Source organism: Nerophis ophidion, linkage group LG10 (assembly GCF_033978795.1).
Source record: "Nerophis ophidion isolate RoL-2023_Sa linkage group LG10, RoL_Noph_v1.0, whole genome shotgun sequence".
Lineage (NCBI taxonomy): Eukaryota > Metazoa > Chordata > Actinopteri > Syngnathiformes > Syngnathidae > Nerophis > Nerophis ophidion.
Window position 1 is genome coordinate 48797201 of NC_084620.1, and position 19870 is coordinate 48817070.

Below are 19870 nucleotides of genomic sequence, written 5' to 3' on the forward strand. Positions count from 1 at the left end.
TGTACAACCACGCATGTGTTAATTACAGAGATAATTATTTATTGAACACATAAACCCTAGGCTCAGGTCAGGCTGATTAGAAAAATAAATACTACATAAGAAGGGACTGATAAATAACTAAAAACAATCTGGTGCTAAAATAAATAAACTAAGCTAATAGTATTTTTTTTCTTAACTAAACTGTGAATAAAGTAAAAATAAAAACACATCTTCACCACTTTAGTCATATTTTTTGCGCTAAAAACATGTCCTCTGTTTGTTTGATATTGTCATTACCAAGTGGTGGAAAAGTGTATTACAGCTGCTGTATTCGAAAATGAAATATTTTGGCGGCCGCACCTTGGACAACCTGCCATCTTTTAGCCGGACGTGAAAGTGAAAGTGAAAGTAAAAGAGGAAATGATGTCACCTTGTAAAACATGGAGAGCATTTATCTCACAGTCATGGTTCTTGCGGGGGTCAGTGAGGAGATGAAGAGAGCAGCAGTTGAGTCATCATGGCCGACTCATCATCACACATTATGGGGCGCTGAAATACACAACAACACTCAAATGTTTGTGTGTCTGTTTGTGTGCACAAAAGCAGCTCAAACATTTTACTTACTTATAAGATTCTACACTAAAAGATCATCTACTATTATTATTATTATTATTATTTATTATGTGTGTGAATGTTCAACATTCACACATATAAGATTCTACACCAAAGGTTTATCCATCATTTTTATTATTATTATTATTATTAATATTATTATTATTATTATTATTATTGTGTGAATGTCCAACATTCACACATAAGATTCTACACCAAAGGTTTATCTATCATTATCATTATTATTATTAATATTATTATTATTATTATTGTGTGAATGTCCAACATTCACACATAAAATCCTAAACCAAAATATCATATATTATTATTATTATTGTTATTATTATTAATATTATTATTATTATTATTATTATTCTACACCAAAAGATCATCTTATTATTATTATTATCATTATTATTATTATTATATTTATTATCGAAGGTATGTCCAACATTCACACACATAAGATATTACACCAAAAAATCATCAATTCATTATTATTATTATTATTATTATTAATAATATTGTGTGAATGTCCAACATTCACACATATAAGATTCTACACCAAAAAGATAATCAATTTTGTATTATTATTATTATTAGTAGTAGTAGTAGTAGTATTGTGTGAATGTCCAATATTCACACATAATATTTTATACCAAAAAATCATGAATAATAATAATTATTATTATTGTTATTATTATTAATAATAATAATACTACTACTACTAATAATAATAATAATAATAATAATAATAATATTGGACATTAACATTTAGGATTTTACACCAAAAATAATCTAATGTGATTATTATTATTATTATTATTACTATTATTATCATCGTTATTGTTATGAGAATGTTCAACAATCAGACATATACGATTCTACACCAAAAAATATATTATTATTATTATTATTATTAACAACCGTTTTTGACCGTTCCACCTTCAAAACATTCCTCTCAGTTGGGATAACAACTGCTCCTATTTTATCTATTTAATTTTATTTAACAAATTCCCAGTTTACCCGAAATTCCAGGAATTCCGAAACAACCAGTCTCAATTCAAACTGTTACTACGTCAACATTTTTCAACCGATTCCAAAAATTCCAACACCAACCCACTCATATCTTCTAGGACAATTGTGCTAGTATCCACGTTTTTGAAAATTCCTGCTTGTCCCTAAAATCCTACATTTCCAGGGGTTTTCTTCTCTTTGCTTGGACACTGCATATGGTTGTGTGTTCTCCTTCTTTTTGTGTGCGGACAAAACAAACCGAGTCATGGCGTCACCTCGCCTGCTGGCACAAATTTTGTCCGAGTGTGGCAGATTGTGTACTTGATGGCGGACATGTTGTGTGATTTTCAGATTTACACTGACTGGGCCAACCACTACCTGGCCAAGTCTGGCTGCCCGCGGCTCATCAAGGACCTGAGCCAGGATGTCACTGATGGAGTCCTGCTGGCACAGATCATCCAGATAATAGGTACACACACACACACATACACACACACGCACACACACATACACACACATACTGGTAATCATTTGGAATGGGGACCAAGTTTTTGATCTGAACTTGTGGGGACCACCCTTTCTACAGGTTGTGGAGGCATAATAAAAATGATGTCACCTTCAGAATGGGTCTTATTATCATTTAAAAATGTTTCCCTTTAGGGGACCTGTTTTTTTGTCCCCATACCGTCAGAGGTCCCCTAAAGGTGACTGTGTAAACAGAGCGATGTCCCCATTAAGTCAGAATTGCCAGAGCACATACACACACGTACACACGCATACTGGTAATCATTTGGAATGGGGACCAAGTTTTTGATCTGAACTTGTGGGGACCACCCTTTCTACAGGTTGTGGAGGCATAAAAAACAATTGGTAAAATGGTCAATGCCCAGTTAGCTCATACATGTCTTTAAATCTCTGGATTGATGAAGTAATGTGCAGATCATACTTACTGGGGACCCTGGGGAAAAAGATTTGATATGGTTCATGGGGACCACCAAATTTAAATAATTTTGCATAATTCACACAAACATACACAGTACACATGTTTTATGGGCCAAAGCTTAAACATCACTAAGGCATCTTCAGAATGGATCTGACTATCATTTAAAAAGGTTTCCCTTTAGGAGACCTGTTTTTTTGTCCCCATACCGTCAGAGGTTCCCTAAAGGTGACTGTGTAACCAGAGCTATGTCCCCATCAAGTCAGAATTGCCAGAAAACACACACACACACACACATACTGGAAATCATTTGGAATGGGAACCAAATTTTTGATCTGAACTTGTGGGGACCACCCTTTCTACAGGTTGTGGAGGCATAAACAAATTGTGTAAAAATGGCCACTGCCCAGTTAACTCATATACGTCTTTAAATCTCTGGATTGATGAAGCAATGTGCTGATCAGTCTTACTGGGGACCCTGGGGAAAAAGAGTTGATATGGTTCATGGGGACCAAATTTAAATCATTTTGCATAATTCACACAAACATACACAGTAAAAATGTTTTATGGGCCAAAGCTTAAAAATCACTAAGGCATCTTCAGAATGGATCTGACTATCATTTAAAAAGGTTTCCCTTTAGGAGACCTGTTTGTTTGTCCCCATACCGCCAGAGGTCCCCTAAAGGTGACTGTGTAACCAGAGCGATGTCCCCATTAAGTCGGAATTGCCAAAACACACACACACACACACACTGCATGAACCACATGTCCTTCATGACTGCTTTTTTTTTTGCTATTTTCATGTAAACATCAGCAAGCTCTTCGACACTACACACTGGCAGCAGGAAGTGGTATATTAAGTCAAAAACTCATAAAAGATAAGGACGGAAATTATTGACAAAAAAATGTCCTTTAAAACCAGCTTGTTCAATAAAATATTTTCCAAAGGAAGACTAAAATAATGGGAACTGCACTTTTTTTAAGGACTTTTGTCCATCAACCACAATCCTTATGTGCATCAAGAACACATGTGTTTTTCTTGTTTTTGTGCATTCTAAATCATAAACAAACGCTAGCAAAAGTCAGCTAATAATGGAGCTAACAGGAGTTGCTCTATTCCGCCTATAAAGTGCTCTAAAAACCTCCACTATTGTTTCATAAACACACCAAGTATATATGCGGTATCTAGTAACATTCATAACATGTCATATTTACATATTTTGATCATTTTACGCAATGTTCACTTCCCCTTTAACAACAACACGACTAATCATGGCACACTTGATGAGAGACAACAAAGACTACTTTTAGACAAATGATGATCAGAAACATCTATTTTTGAACCCGAACATAAGGAGGATGATCCACACATTTTAGAAGCTGTGTGCTAAACAGATGCAGTTTTAGTCAAACACTAAGCATCATGTAGCAGTATTGCTAAGCGCTAAACAAGATATACAAACATAATAAAACAATCACTTACTGTACGGTGTATGCTCTCACTGGGATAAAGTCTGATGGGATGTTTATATCTTCCCCTTTACATCACCAATTCATTATAATCCTCACAAAGGGGTATTTTTGTGTCTTTCTGGCCATCTCGGGGTCTAAATTGAATGTCAAAGTTGACCAACTTGTTGATTTGTGTCCACAACCTTCTACTATCCAGGTGAGAGGTATGATTTATTATCTCGAATTACATTTAACCAACTAATCATGGCTTGATGAGAGACAACAAAGACTACTTTGGGACAAATGATGATCCAGAAACATCTATTTTTGAATCCGAACATAAGGAGGATGACCTACAAAGTTTTAAAAGCTGTGTGCTAAACAGATGCAGTTTTAGTCAAACACTAAGCATCATGTAGCTGTATTGCTAAATGCTAAACAAGATATACAAACATAATGAAACAATCACTTACTGTATGGTGTCTGCTCTCACTGGGATAAAGACTGATGGGATGTTTATATCTTCCCCTTTACATCACCAATTCAGTAAAATCCTCACAAAAGCGTATTTTTGTGTCTTTCTGGCCATCTCCGGGTCTAAATTGGATGTCAAAGTTGACCGACTTGTTGATTTATGTCCACAACCTTCTACTATCCAGGTGAGAGGCATGATTTATTATCTAAAATTACATTTAACCAACTAATCATGGCTTGATGAGAGACAACAAAGACTACTTTTAGACAAATGATGATCCAGAAACATATATTTTTGGACCCGAACAGAAGGAGGATGACCTACAAGTTTCAGAAGCTGCGTGCTAAACAGATGCAGCTTTAGTCAAACACTAAGCATCATGTAGCAGTATTGCAGTAAGTGCTAAACAACATATGCCAAAATAATACAACAATCACTTACTGTACAATTTCTGCTCTCACTGGGATAAAGACTGATGGGATGTTTATATTTTCCCCTCTACATCACCAATTAATTTTAATCCTTAAAAGGGTTATTTTCATGTCTTTCCGGCCATCTCCGGGTCAAAGTTGATCAATTTGTGGGTTTATGTCCGCAACCTTTTACTATCCAGGTGAGAGACATGATTTATAATCTAGAATTAACGTTCACCAACTAATCATGGCTTGGGAAGAGAAAACAGACTACTTTTAGATAAATGATGATCCAGAAACTTATATTTTTTAGCTTGAGTATAAGGAGGATGATCTATAAGTTTTAGAAGCTGTTTGCGATACAGATGCAGCTTTAGTCAAACACTAAGCATCATGTAGCAGTATTGCTAAGTGCTAAACCAGATATGCAAAAATAATACAACAATCACTTACTGTACAACGTCTGCTCTCACTGGGATAAAGATGTTGGATGTTTATATCTTCAAGTTTAATTCAACTATTTATTTTAATCCTCACAAAAGGTTATTTTCATGTCTTTCCGGCCATCTCCGGGTCTAAGCTGGATGTCAACATTGACCAACTTGTGGGTTTATGTCCGCAACCTTTTACTATCCTTGTGAGATACATGATTTATAATCTAGAATTAACTTTCACCAACTAATCAAGGCTTGGTACGAGAAAACAGACTACTTTTAGACAAATGATGATCCAGAAACGTATATTTTTGAGCCTGAGTATAAGGAGGATGATCTATAAGTTTAAGAAGCTGTTTGCGAAACAGATGCAGATTTAGTCAAACACTAAGCATCATGTAGCAGTATTGCTAAGTGCTAAACAAGATAATACAACACTCACTTACTGTACAATGTCTGCTCTCACTGAGATAAAGGTGATGGATGTTTATATCTTGCAGTTTAAATCAACAATTAATTATAATCCTCGCAAAGGCTTAAAACAAGTGTTTTTTTCTTGTCTTTCTGGCCATTTCTGGGTCAGAATTGGATGTGAAAGTTGATCAACTTGTGGGTTTATGTCCATAACCTTCTATTATCCAGGTGAGGGACATGATTTATAATCTAGAATTAACTTTCACCAACTCAGAGGCGATACAGCAGCTCACTATGTTAATGCAGTATCATAAAGTAGTTAGCTCTCTCAAATTAGTTGGTCTGCGTTAGCGCTTATAATAACAATTTTACTAATACTTGTTAATATTCAGGTCACGACACGTAAATAAAGTATTGTTGACGCTTTTTGGATGTTTTTAGAGGGTTTTCTTGGTGCAATAACGTACTCCCATTGTTAGCCACTTCGTACTTGCTGTTTTTTACTATTTAGAATACATGGAAAACATGTCTTACGTAAGGATTGTGAATGATAGACACAAGTTCCTTTCAGGTTCTGGACTTGTCCTCCCCTCTTGCAGTTTTCCGACAAATTTGACCCCACGTTGACTTGAAATTTCTCACACAACTAAACGTGCCACACAAAATACCCATTCCAACTTCAAAAAGACGGCTTTCAGTCATTAATTATTTGTCTAACGATTACAAACATCTTTATGACATGTATGCTGTCATGTTCCCTTTGTCATCTTTTTCCTGCGTTGTGAGTTTGTTTTTGTTTCGGTGCTCCTTCCTCTCTTGTTTTCCACTTCCTGTTGGAGCGCTGATCGCACACACCTGTCCCTGGTTGCCAATTAGGATGCTTCCTTTGAGCAAGGCTTTATCCTGCTTTGCTAAGTTCACACCTCAGCCGGATCTTGCTTTACTTGTCTTGTTTCTTCTCTTGCCAACCGGGAAGTTTTTGTGTTTTTTTTTGGTTTTTTGTTTCCGGAAGAGTGCTCATCCCACGCAGGTGCTCTTTGTTTTGCTGTACCTAACTAAAAGACATTTGGATTTAACTTTGACATCGCCTGTCGTCTCTGCATCCGGGGGTCTCACCACTTGCAACCATATGCATTTAATTTGTTCCAAACTTTTTATTTTATTTAATTCTATTGTATTTATTATTTTAGTATTATTATTTTATAGATTGTTTTCTGCTTGACATATTATACCTTTTCTGTCCTTTCTTGTCTCTACTTTTATTGGTAACTTAGATAGATATTAGTTAGATGTCGATAATTGGAGAGGGAAAAATTTGTCCCGAACATTTTTTTTAATTTAATTTTAATTTAATTAAAAAAAAATGTTTTAATTGTTTTTATATTATTTTATTTTATGTTTTTCTTTTTAACATTGTTTTAATTTTTTGTCCTTATAATTAACCATTTGCAGCTTTCTTGTCTCTGCTTTACATCGTAAATCTCTCTGGTTGTCTAACGGTAACTTAGCTAGAAATTTGTTCCGAACATTTTTATTCATTTTATTTAATTTTATTTTATTTTTTCTATTTAACATTGTTTACCTTTTTTGTCCTTATGATTAATCATTTGCAGCTTTCTTGTCCCTAAATAATTAACCAGAATATGGTTAGGTGCCGATATTTGCAGGGGAAAAATGTGTTCGGAACATATTTTTTCATTTTATTAATTTTTTTTATTGTCTTTATATTTTTTATGTATTTTAATTTTTGTATTTAACATATTTTTCCTTTGTTTAATCTTATAATTAGTCATTGCAACTTTCTTGTCTCTGCTTTACATTGTAAATCATTCGGGTTTTTTTTTTTTTACGATAATTTAGATAGAAATTGGTTTGATGCCGATATTTGCAGGGGAGAAATTTGTTCCAAACAGTTTTATTCATTTTATTTCATTTAAAAAAAAAAATTGTTTTGTATATTATTTTATCTTATTTTATGTATTTTATTTTATTGTATCTATTATTTATTATTTTACCTTTTTTGTTCTTAAGATCAATCATTTGCAGCTTTCTTGTCTCTATATAATTAATTTTTTAACCATAACTTGGATGGAAATTGTTTGGATGCCGATATATGCAGGGGAAAATGTGTTCGGCACATTTTTTTTTTTTCATTTATATACATTTTTTGATTGTTTTTGTATTTTTAAATGTATTTTATGTATTATATATATATGTTGTATTTAACATCCATCCATCCATTTTCTACCGCTTATTCCCTTTTGGGATCGCGGGGGGCGCTGGCGCCTATCTCAGCTACAATCGGGCGGAAGGCGGGTATTTAACATGTTTTTTATATTTTGTCCTTATAGTATAATTATTATTAAAAAAAATTAAATTAATTTTTATTATTTTTTTATTATTTTATTTTTCTATTTAACATTATTTTAACTTTAACTTTAACTATAACTTTATATTTGCAGGTGAAAAAGTAGTTACAGACTTTTTTGTAATCATTTTTTTTCACTGTTTTTATATTTTATTTTATTTGTTCTATTTACAATACTTTACCTTTTTTGTCCTCATAAATAATCACTTGCAGCTTTCTTGTCTCTGCTTTACATTGTAATTTTTTTTTCTTTATTTTAATAAAAATTTTGAAATTGGTTTGATGCCGATATTTGCTGGGGGAAATTTTGTAGCTAAATTTTTTCTTCATTATATTTTATTTTTTGTATTTACCAATACTTTACCTTTCTTATCCTTAGAATTAATTACTTGCAGCTTTCTCATCTCTGCTTTAAATTGTAAATCTTTTTTTTTCTTTCTTTTTTTTAACAAAAAGTTAGATAGCAATTGGTTTGATGACGATATTTGCAAGTGAAAAATGTGTTGCAAACTTTTTTCTTTAGAATATTTAATTTTTTTTCTATTTAACATATTTTTCCTTTTTGTCCTAACAATTATTCATTCGCAGTTCTCTTGTCTCTGCTTTACATTGTAAATCATTCAGGGTTGGATTTTTTTTTTACGGTAACTTAGGTAGAAATTGGTTTGATGCCGATGTTTGCAGGGGAAAAAATTGTTCCAAATATTTTTTTGTATTTTCTTAATTTTTTTGTATTATTTTACGTTTTCTACGTGAAAAAAATGTGTTTCAAACTTTTTTCTTCATTTTATCGTATTTTTTCTATTTAGCATATTTTCCTTTTTTTGTTCATTGGAAAAAAAAAATATTTAACAAAAAGCTTACATCGAAATTGGTTTGATGCCGATATTTGCAGGGGAAAAAAAGGTTTTGAACTTTTTTCTTCATTTTATTTAACACAATTTTTTTCTATTTGACAAATTTTAACTTTTTTTTCCTCGTAAATAATCACTTTTTTTTACGGTAACTTAGGTAGAAATAGGTTTGATGCCGATGTTTGCAGGGGAAAAAATTGTTCCAAATATTTTTTTGTATTTTCTTGATTTTTTTTTTGTGTTATTTTATGTTTTCTACATGAAACTAATGTGTTTCAAACTTTTTTCTTCATTTTATCGTACTCTTTCTATTTAGCATATTTTTCTTTTTTTGTTCTTATAGGTAATCATTGTAAAAAAAAAAATTTTACCAAAAGCTTACATTGAAATTGGTTTGATGCCGATATTTGCAGGGGAAATATAAGTTTTGAACTTTTTTCTTCATTTTATTAAACAACATTTTTTTCTATTTAACATATTTTTCCTTTTTTTGTCCTCGTAAATAAGCACTTGCAGCTTTGTCTCTGCTTTACATTGTAAATATTTTATTTTTTTTTATTTATTTTTTTTTAAACCAAAAAATTACATCGAATTTGGGTTGATGCTAATATTTGCAGGGGGGAAAAATGTTCAGACTTTTTTCCTCATTTTATTTTATTTAATTTTTTTCTATTTAACATATTTTTCCTTTTTTGTCCTTACAATTATTCATTTGCAGTTTTTCTTGTCTCTGCTTTACATTGTAAATCATTCGGGGTTGTTTTTTTTTTACGGTAACTTAAGTAGAAATTGGTTTGATGCCGATGTTTGCAGGAGAAAAATTTGTTCCAAACATTTTTTTTGTATTTTCTTTATTTTTTTGTATTATTTTATGTTTTCTACGTGAAACAAATGTGTTTCAAACTTTTCTCTTCATTTTATCGTATTTTTTCTATTTAGCATATTTTTCCTTTTTTGTTCATTGGAAAAAAAAAATTTAACAAAAAGCGTACATCGAAATTGGTTTGATGCCGATATTTGCAGGGGAAAAATAAGTTTTGAACTTTTTTCTTCATTTTATTTAACTAAATTTTTTTCTATTTAACAAATTTTAACTTTTTTTTCCTCGTAAATAATCACTTGCAGCTTTGTCCCTGCTTTACATTGTAAATCTTTTTATTTATTTATTTATTTATTCATTCATTTTTACCCAAAAATTCGATCGAATTTGGGTTGAAGCCAAAATTTGCAGAGGGAATAAATGTTTCAAACTTTTTTCCTCATTTTATTTTATTTTTTTCTATTTAACATATTTTTCCTTTTTTGTCCTCACAATTATTCATTTGCAGTTTTCTTGTCTCTGCGTTACATTGTAAATCATTCGGGGTTGTTTTTTTTTTTTTACGGTAACTTAGGTAGAAATTGGTTTGATGCCGATGTTTGCAGGGGAAAAAATTGTTCCAAACATTTTTTTGTATTTTCTTGATTTTTTTTTTTGTATTATTTGATGTTTTCTACATGAAACTAATGTGTTTCAAACTTTTTTCTTCATTTTATCGTACTCTTTCTATTTAGCATATTTTTCTTTTTTTGTTCTTATAGGTAATCATTGTAAAAAAAAAAAAAATTCCAAAAGCTTACATTGAAATTAGTTTTATGCCGATATTTGCAGGGGAAATATAAGTTTTTAACTTTTTTCTTCATTTTATTTAACAATTTTTTTTTCTATTTAACATATTTTTCCTTTTTTGTCTTCGTAAATAATCACTTGCAGCTTTGTCTCTGCTTTACATTGTGAATCTTTGTATTTATTTATTTATTTAACAAAAATTGGATGGAATTTGGGTTGATGCCAATATTTGCAGGGGAAAAAAATGTTTCAAACTTTTTTCCTCATTTTATTTTATTTAATTTTTTTCTATTCAACATATTTTGCCTTTTTTGTCCTAACAATTATTCATTTGCAGTTTTCTTGGTTCTGCTTTACATTGTAAATCATTCGGGGTTGGGTTTTTTTTACGGTAACTTAGGTAGAAATTGGTTTGACGCCGATGTTTGCAGGGGGAAAAAATTGTTCCAAACATTCTTTTGTGTTTTCTTTTTTTTTTTTTTGTATTATTTTATGTTTTCTACGTGAAACTAATGTGTTTCAAGCATATTTTTCTTTTTTTGTTCTTATATGTAATCATTGTAAAAAAAATACTTTTTTACCAAAAGCTTACATTAAAATTAGTTTTATGCCGATATTTGCAGGGGAAATATAAGTTTTGAACTTTTTTCCTCATTTTATTTAACTTTTTTTTTTTCTATTTAACATATTTTTCCTTTTTTGTCTTCGTAAATAATCACTTGTAGCTTTGTCTCTGCTTTACATTGTGAATCTTTTTATTTATTTATTTATTTATTTTTTTAATCAAAAATTAGATGGAATTTGGGTTGATGCCAATATTTGCAGGGGGAAAAATGTTTCAAACTTTTTTCCTCATTTTATTTTTTTCTATTCAACATATTTTGCCTTTTTTGTCCTAACCATTATTCATTTGCAGTTTTCTTGGTTCTGCTTTACATTGTAAATCCTTCGGGGTTGGGGTTTTTTACGGTAACTTAGGTAGAAATTGGTTTGAGGCCGATGTTTGCAGGGGGAAAAAATTGTTCCAAACATTCTTTTGTGTTTTCTTTATTTTTTTGTATTATTTTATGTTTTCTACTTGAAAGAAATGTGTTTCAAACTTTTTATTTAATTTTATCGTATTTTTCCTATTTAGCATAATTTTCCTTTTTTGTTCATTGTAAAAAAAATAAAAAAAAATAACCAAAAGCTTACATCAAAATTGGTTTGATGCCGATATTTGCAGGGGAAATATAAGTTTTGAACATTTTTCTTCATTTTATTTAACATTTTTTTTCTATTTAACATATTTTTCCTTTTTTTCCCTCGTAAATACTCACTTGCAGCTTTGTCTCTGCTTTACATTGTGAATCTTTTTAATTATTTATTTATTTTTAACCCAAAATTAGATGGAATTTGGGTTGATGCCAATATATGCAGGGAAAAAAAATATTAAAAATTTGTATTTTTATTTTATTTAATTTTTTTTCTATTTAAGTTATTTTTCCTTTTTTGTCCTCGTAAATAATCACTTGCAGCTTTGTCTCTGCTTTACATTGTAAATCATTCGTGGTTGTTTTTTTATGGTAGGAAATTGGTTCGATTTCATTTTTTTTCTGAATCCAACCTTATTTTTTACTCACTTTTCTCTCCGTTACCGCCGTCTGCCTTGTCATCGACACTCTCCATCTCCTAGTATCTGTCCTGGTCCTAAGCCTCCGTGCTACTTCCTTCCTCTCTCTCTCTCTCTCTCTCTCTCCCTCTCTCTCTCTCTTGGCTTGAAACTTCACCCTCCCCTGCTCGCCCCCTAAAAAACAGACAAGGAGGCCACGCTGCCCTCTTAGTGATTCTCCGGCAGCAGCTGATGAATTAGGCGGCGTTTGCTTCCCAGACGTCAACACACACACACACACACACACATACGCACACACACACACACACACACATCCTGCACACACGCTGCACCTCGCCAACAGAGGTTCTTTGCAGCAGTGGTGCACCTGAGCTGGCCACTCGCTGGGATGGATAGTGAGCGTGTCTTCTCTTCTTCTGTCCTGCAGCCAACGAGAAGGTGGAGGACATCAACTGCAGCCCTCGGAGTCAGACGCAAATGGTGAGTCTCGCCTCCGTCTTTCCAAGCGGTGTTTTTTCCAGCGCCGTCTTGAGTTTGGAACAACGTTGCCGTCCTCCTTTTGGGATGCGGTCTAATCATCTATTTTACAAACAAAACAAAAAGTAGGGGTGATGTTGTTTATTTCATTCTTTTATCATGTAAAAAACACAAAAAACAGTGGGGTAGGATCTCGTGTAAGAGGAAGAGGGGGTCCGCTGAAAACAATAAGTTAAAGTACCAATGATAGTCACACACACACTCGGTGTGGCGAAATTATTCCCTGTATTCGACCCATCACCCTTGATCCCCCCCCCGGGAGGTGAGGGGAGCAGTGAGCAGCAGCGGTGGCCACACCCGGGAGTCATTTTTTGGTGATTTAACCCACAATTCCAACCCTTGATGTTGAATGACAAGCCGGGAGGTAACGGGTCCCGTTTTTGTCATCTTTGGTAGGACTCGGTCGGGGTTTGAATACCACTGTGTGATCAAAGCGGTGGTTGCCACAATACACATTTTAAAACACTCTTCTGGCATCTAGTGGCAGAAGTGGATGGTGTCCCCCCCACAATTCATCACGTTTCTTGTGTCAGGTGAAGTGCGACGAATGGGCCCATATGAATCCCCTTCCCACTGTCATTAGCAAAAAAAAAAAAAAAGAGCACACCCACAATTTGTCACGTTTCTTGTGTCAGGTAAAGTGCGACGAATGGGGCCATATGACTCCAAAAAGGCACCCCCACAATTTGTCACGTTTCATGTGTCAGGTAAAGTGCGAGAAATGGGGCAATATGAATCCCCTTCCTACTGTAATTAGCAAAAAAAAAAAAAGCACCTCCACAATTCGTCACGTTTTATGTGTCGGGTAAAGTACGGGAAATGGGGCAATATGACTCTAAAAAGGCACCCCCACAATTTGTCACGTTTCAAGTGTCAGGTAAAGTGCTACGAATGGGGCCAAGTGAATCCCCTTCCTACTGTAATAAGCAACAACAAAAAAAGGCACCCCCACAATTTCTCACGTTTCATGTGTCGGGTAAAGTGCGAGAAATGGGGCCATATGAATCCCCTTCCTACTGTAATTACCGCAACAAAAAAAGGCACTCCCACAATGTGTCATGTTTCATGTGTCAGGTAAAGTGTGAGAAATGAGGCTATATGAATCCCTTTCCTACTGTAATAGGCAAAAAAAAAAAAGGCACCCCCACGATTTGTCACGTTTCTTGTGTCAGGTAAAGTGCGACGAATGGGGCTAGATGGATCCCCTTCTAAGCAAAAAAAAAGGCACCCCAACAATTTGTCACGTTTTATGTGTCGGATAAAGAGTGAGAAATGGGGCAATATGAATCCCCTTCCTCGGGTAATTAGCAAAAAAAAAAAAAGGCCACCCCCACAATTCGTAACGTTTCATGTGTCGGGTAAGGTGTGACGAATGGGGCAAAATAAATCGAAAAAGGCACCCCCACAATTCGTCACGTTTCATGTGTCAGGTAAAGTGTGACGAATGGGGCCATATGCATCCCCTTCCTAGTGTAATTAGCAAAAAAAAAAAAAAAAAAGGCACCCCCACAATTTGTCACGTTTCATGTGTCGGGTAAAGTACGGGAAATGGGGCAATATGACTCAAATAAGGCACCCCCACAATTCGTCACGTTTCATGTGTCAGGTAAAGTGCGACGAATGGGACCATATGAATCCCCTTCCAACTGTAATAAGCAACAACAAAAAAAGGCACCCCCAAAATTTGTCACGTTTCATGTGTCGGTTAAAGTGCGAGAAATGGAGCTAGATGAATCCCTTTTCTACTGTAATTAGCGCAAAAAAATGCACCCCCACAAATCATCACGTTTCATGTGTCAGGTAAAGTGCGAGGAATGGGGCTATATGAATCCCCTTTCCTACTGTAATAGGCAAAAAAAAAAGCACCCCGACAATTCATCACGTTTCATGTGTCAGGTAAAGTGCGACGAATGGGGCCAAATAAATCACCTTCCTACTGTAATAAGCAAAAAAAAAAATGCACCCCAAGAATTTTTCACATTCATGTGTCGGATAAAGTGTGATAAATGGGGCAATATGAAGTGTAATTAACACAAAAAAAAAGGCACCCCCACAGTTCGTCACGTTTCATGTGTCGGGTAAGGTGTGACGAATGGGGCAAAATGAATCGAAAAAGGCACCCCCACAATTCGTCACGTTTCATGTGTCAGGTAAAGTGCGACCAATGGGGCCATACGCATCCCCCTCCTACTGTAATTAGCAAAAAAAAAAAAGACACCCCCGCAATTCGTCACGTTTCATGTGTCGGGTAAGGTGTGACGAATGGGGCAAAATGAATCGAAAAAGGCACCCCCACAATTTGTCACGTTTTATGTGTCAGGTAAAGTGCGACCAATGGGGCCATACGCATCCCCTTCCTAGTGTAATTAGCAAAAAAAAAAAAAAGGCACGCCTACAATTCGTCACATTTCATGTGTCGGGTAAAGTGCGAGAAATGGGGCTATATGAATCCTCTTCCTACTGTAATTAGCGCAAAAAAAATGCACCCCCACAATTAATCACGTTTCATGTGTCAGGTAAAGTGTGACGAATGGGGCAGAATGAATCGAAAAAGGCCCCCCCACAATTCGTCACGTTTCATGTGTCAGGTAAAGTGCGACGAATGGGGCCATATGCATCCCCTTCCTAGTGTAATTAGAAGGAAAAAAAAGGCACCCCCACAATTCGTCACATTTCAGGTTTCGGGTAAAGTGCGAGAAATGGTGCTATATAAATCCTCTTCCTACTGTAATAGGCAAAAAAAAAAAAAGGCACCCTCACAATTTTTCGATGACAATATTTGGGGCAAAATTAATCGAAAAAGACACACCCACAAAATTAGTCACGTTTCATGTGTCAGGTAAAGTGCGACGAATGGGGCCATATGCATCCCCTTCCTAGTGTAATTAGCAAAAAAAAAAAAAGGTGCCCCCACAATTCATCACGTTTCATGCGTCAGGTAAAGTGCGAGGAATGGGGCCTTATGAATCCCCTTCCAACATACCCCATTTCCATTTGAGTTGGGAAATTGTGTTAGATGTAAATCTAAACACAATGCAATTATTTGCAAATCATTTTCAACTCATATTCAGTTGAATATGCTACAAAGACAACATATTTGATGTTCAAACTAATAAACATTTATTTTTATTCGCAAATAATCATTAGCTTTATAATTTGATGCCAGCAACATGTGACAAAGAAGTTGGGAAAGGTGGCAATAAATACTGATTAAGTTGAGGAATGCTCATCAAACACTTATTTGGAACATCCCACAGGTGTGCAGGCTAACAGGTGGGTGCCATGATTGGGTATAAAAACAGCTTCCCAAAAAATGCTCAGTCTTTCGCAAGAAAGGATGGGGCGAGGTACACCCCTTTGTCCACAACTGCGTGAGCAAATAGTCCAACAGTTTAAGAACAACGTTTCTCAAAGTGCAATTGCAAGAAATTTAGGGATTTCAACATCTACGGTCCATAATATCATCAAAAGTTTTAGAGAATCTAGAGAAATCACTCCACGTAAGCGGCATGGCCGGAAACCAACATTGAATGACCGGGACCTTCGATCCCTCAGGAAGCACTGTATCAAAAGCCGACATCAATCTCCAAAGGATATCACCACATGGGCTCAGGAACATTTCAGGAAACTACTGTCACTAAATACAGTTTGTTGCTACATCTGTAAGTGCAAGTTAAAGCTCTACTATGCAAAGCGAAAACCATTTATCAACAACATCCAGAAACTCCGCCGGCTTCTCTGGGCCTGAGATCATCTAAGATGGACTGAAGCAAAGTGGAAAAGTGTTCTATGGTTTGACGAATCCACATTTCAATTTTTTGGGGGAAATATTCAACATCGTGTCATCCGGACCAAAGGGGAAGCGAACCATCCAGACTGTTATCAACGCAAAGTTCAAAAGCCAGCATCTGTGATGGTATGTGGGTGCATTAGTGCCCTAGGCATGGGTAACTTACACATCTGTGAAGGCACCATTAATGCTGAAAGGTACATACAGGTTTTGAAACAACATATGCTGCCATCTAAGCGCCGTCTTTTTCATGGACGCCGCTGCTTATTTCAGCAAGACAATGCTAAGCCACATTCAGCACGTGTTACAACAGCGTGGCTTCGTAAAAAAAGAGTGCGGGTACTTTCCTGGCCCGGCTGCAGTCCAGACCTGTCTTCCATGGAAAATGTGTGGCGCATTATAAAGCATAAAATACGACAGCGGACTATTGAAGGACTGAAGCTCTACATAAAACAAGAATGGGAAAGAATTCCACTTTCAAAGCTTCAACAATTAGTTTCCTCAGTTCCCAAACATTTATTGAGTGTTGTTAAAAGAAAAGGTGATGTAACACAGTGGTGAACATGCCCTTTCCCAACTACTTTGGCATGTGTTGTAGCCATGAAATTCTAAGTTAATTATTATTTGCAGAAAAATAAACAAAGTTTATGAGTTTGAACATCAAATATCTTGTCTTTGTAGTGCATTCAACTGAATATGGGTTGAAAAAGATTTGCAAATCATTGTATTCCGTTTATATTTACATCTTTAACACAATTTCCCAACTCATACCTGGAGGCTTGTGTATCGTTCCAGAATTCTTTATTTTCCCTGCTGTGCCCTTCTGGCTGCCGTCCACTTAATGAGACGTCATAGCAGCTCATTTTCATCCCACTGAGATAATTACGGCCGCTTTAACGAGAGTTGACCAAGTGTTTATGTGATGTTGGTTTACCGTGGCATCTCTGATGCTACACCACTGAAGTTGAAAGTGATCCAGCATATACCGAGTACTAGTATTTTTTTTTGTACAGGTATATAAATGCTAATTAAAATGCATTTTTTCACATCTTTATTTCCACAAATTACAAAACCCAAAAGCAGTGAAGTTGTCACGTTGTGTAAATGGTAAACAAAAAGGGAATTTAATGATTTGCAAATTCTTTTCAACTTATATTCAATTGAATAGACTGCAAAGACAAGATATTTAACGTTCGAACTGAGAATTTTTTTTCTTTTTTTTTGGCATTTTTGAAGTGGAATTCTTTCCCATTCTTGATTGATGTACAGTTTAAGTTGTTCAAAAGTCCGGGGTCTCCGTTGTGCTATTTTAGGCTTCATATTGCGCCGCATATGTTTAATGGGAGACAGGTCTGGACTACAGGCAGGCCAGTCTAGTACCCGCAATCTTTTACTAAAAAGCCACACTGTTGTAACACCTGGCTTGGCATTGTCTTGCTGAAATAAGCAGGGGCGTCCATTATAATGTTGCTTGAATGGCAACATATGTTCCAAAACCTGTATGGACCATTCAGCATTAATGGTGCCTTCACAGATGTGTAAGTTACCCATGCCTTGGGTACTAATACGCCCCCATACCATCACAGATACTGGCTTTTACACTTTGTGCCTAGAACCATCCGGATGGTTCTTTTCCTCTTTGTGCCGTAGCACCACAACATCCACAGATTCCAAAAACAATTTGAAATGTGGACTCGTCAGACCAGAGAACACTTTTCCACTTTGCATCAGTCCATCTTAGATGAGCTCGGACCCAGTGAAGCTGTCGGCATTTCTGGGTGTTGTTGATAAATGGCTTTCACTTTGCATAGTAGAGTTTTAACCTGCACTTACAGATGTAGTGGCCCACTGTAGTTACTGACAGTGGTTTTCCGAAGTGTTCCTGAGCCTATGTGGGGATATCCTTTACATACTGATGTCGCTTTTTGATGCAATACCGCCTGAGGGATGGAAGGTTCTTTTTATTATCGCTTACGTGCAGTGATTTCTCCAGATTCTACGAACCTTTTGATGATATTACAGAACGTAGATGGTGAAATCCCTAAATTCTATGCAATAGCTGGTTGAGAAATGTTGTTCTTAAACTGTTGGAAAAAAAATTCAGGCATTTGTTGACAAAGTGGTGACCCTTGACCCATCTTTGTTTGTGAATGACTTAGCATTTCACGGAAGCTGCATTTATACCCAATCATGGCACCCACCTGTTCCCCAATTAGCCTGCACACCTGTGGGATGTTCCAAATAAGTATTTGATGAGCATTCCTCAACTTTCTCAGTTTTTTTTGCCACCTGTGCCAGCTTTTTTGACACATGTTTGAGGCGTCAAATTCCAAATGAGCTAATATTTGCAAGTTTGAACGTTAAATATCTTGTCTTTGCAGTCTATTCAATTGAATATAAGTTGAAAAGGATTTGGAAATCGTAGTATTCTGTTTTTATTTACAATTTACACAACGTGACTACTTCACTGGTTTTGGGGTTTTTACATATAGTACTGGTAAGAGTACCGATCAATACCAGTATCGATAAAACCTCATGAGAATTGTCCCAAAATGTGTGGAGATGTTTCCACAGTGCTATTCAGTAGGTCTTCCAGACAAGAGAAGTCGATGCTTTTGATTTAAGTCCTGGAACATCTGAGGTGGATCTGGGACTAGTTCCAGACGTGTCGCACGATTGCTTTGGACAGGTCTTGTGCCGTGTTTTGGACCGGGGACTCTGTGGCGAGTCCGGCCGTGGTGGAAGTCCCACTCACTCAGTGGGACCGTAAAAGCCCGTTGAAGAAGCAGGAAGGAAAAGGAAACCTGGGAAACTCGTAATGTTGCCGGGGAGAGTCCGACGTGTCAGAGCCAGTTTCCTGGAGATAAAAAAAACGTACCTGGTATTTACGAACTCACTTCCAGTGACTGAGGCCATTGTGCTCCGTAATGTTTAGTGCGGTGAAGTGGATGTTTGAGTCCAGACTTTATGAGGGCCGGAATGACCTTAGGTTCTTTGGCAGAGGTGTTATTATGGTCCATGGTCCACGTTTGTGCTAAGGCCACTGATCCCGCCACCTGCTCCGGGGAACAGGAGGTCTTGGGAAATGTTCTCTTGAAGGAAGCACGCTTGCTCGCAGAGTTGGCACCAAAGGAAGGAAACAACTGTTGCAAACATCTACAATAATGAGGCTCTGCAACAATCGGAGTGTAGAAATGTTCGCGCTAAATTACAAACCCCGTTTCCATATGGGGTTGAGAAATTGTGTTAGATGTAAATATAAACGGAATACAATGATTTGCAAATCTTTTTCAACCCATATTCAATTAAATGCACTACAAAGACAAGATATTTGATGTTCAAACTCATAAACTTTATTTTCTTT

General features: G+C 35.6%; 1 protein-coding gene across 4 annotated transcripts in view; it reads left to right on the forward strand.

Annotated features, from left to right (window-relative positions):
- The window catches only part of nav3 (neuron navigator 3), a 524985-nt gene that overhangs the window by 123104 nt on the left and 382011 nt on the right, over nucleotides 1-19870 (forward strand). For all 4 annotated transcript variants that reach the window (XM_061913994.1, XM_061913995.1, XM_061913996.1 and 1 more), the window contains exons 2-3: nucleotides 1960-2077; nucleotides 12607-12659. In XM_061913994.1, the coding sequence (XP_061769978.1) occupies nucleotides 1960-2077; nucleotides 12607-12659 (171 nt within the window). The remainder of the gene's footprint in view (nucleotides 1-1959; nucleotides 2078-12606; nucleotides 12660-19870) is intronic.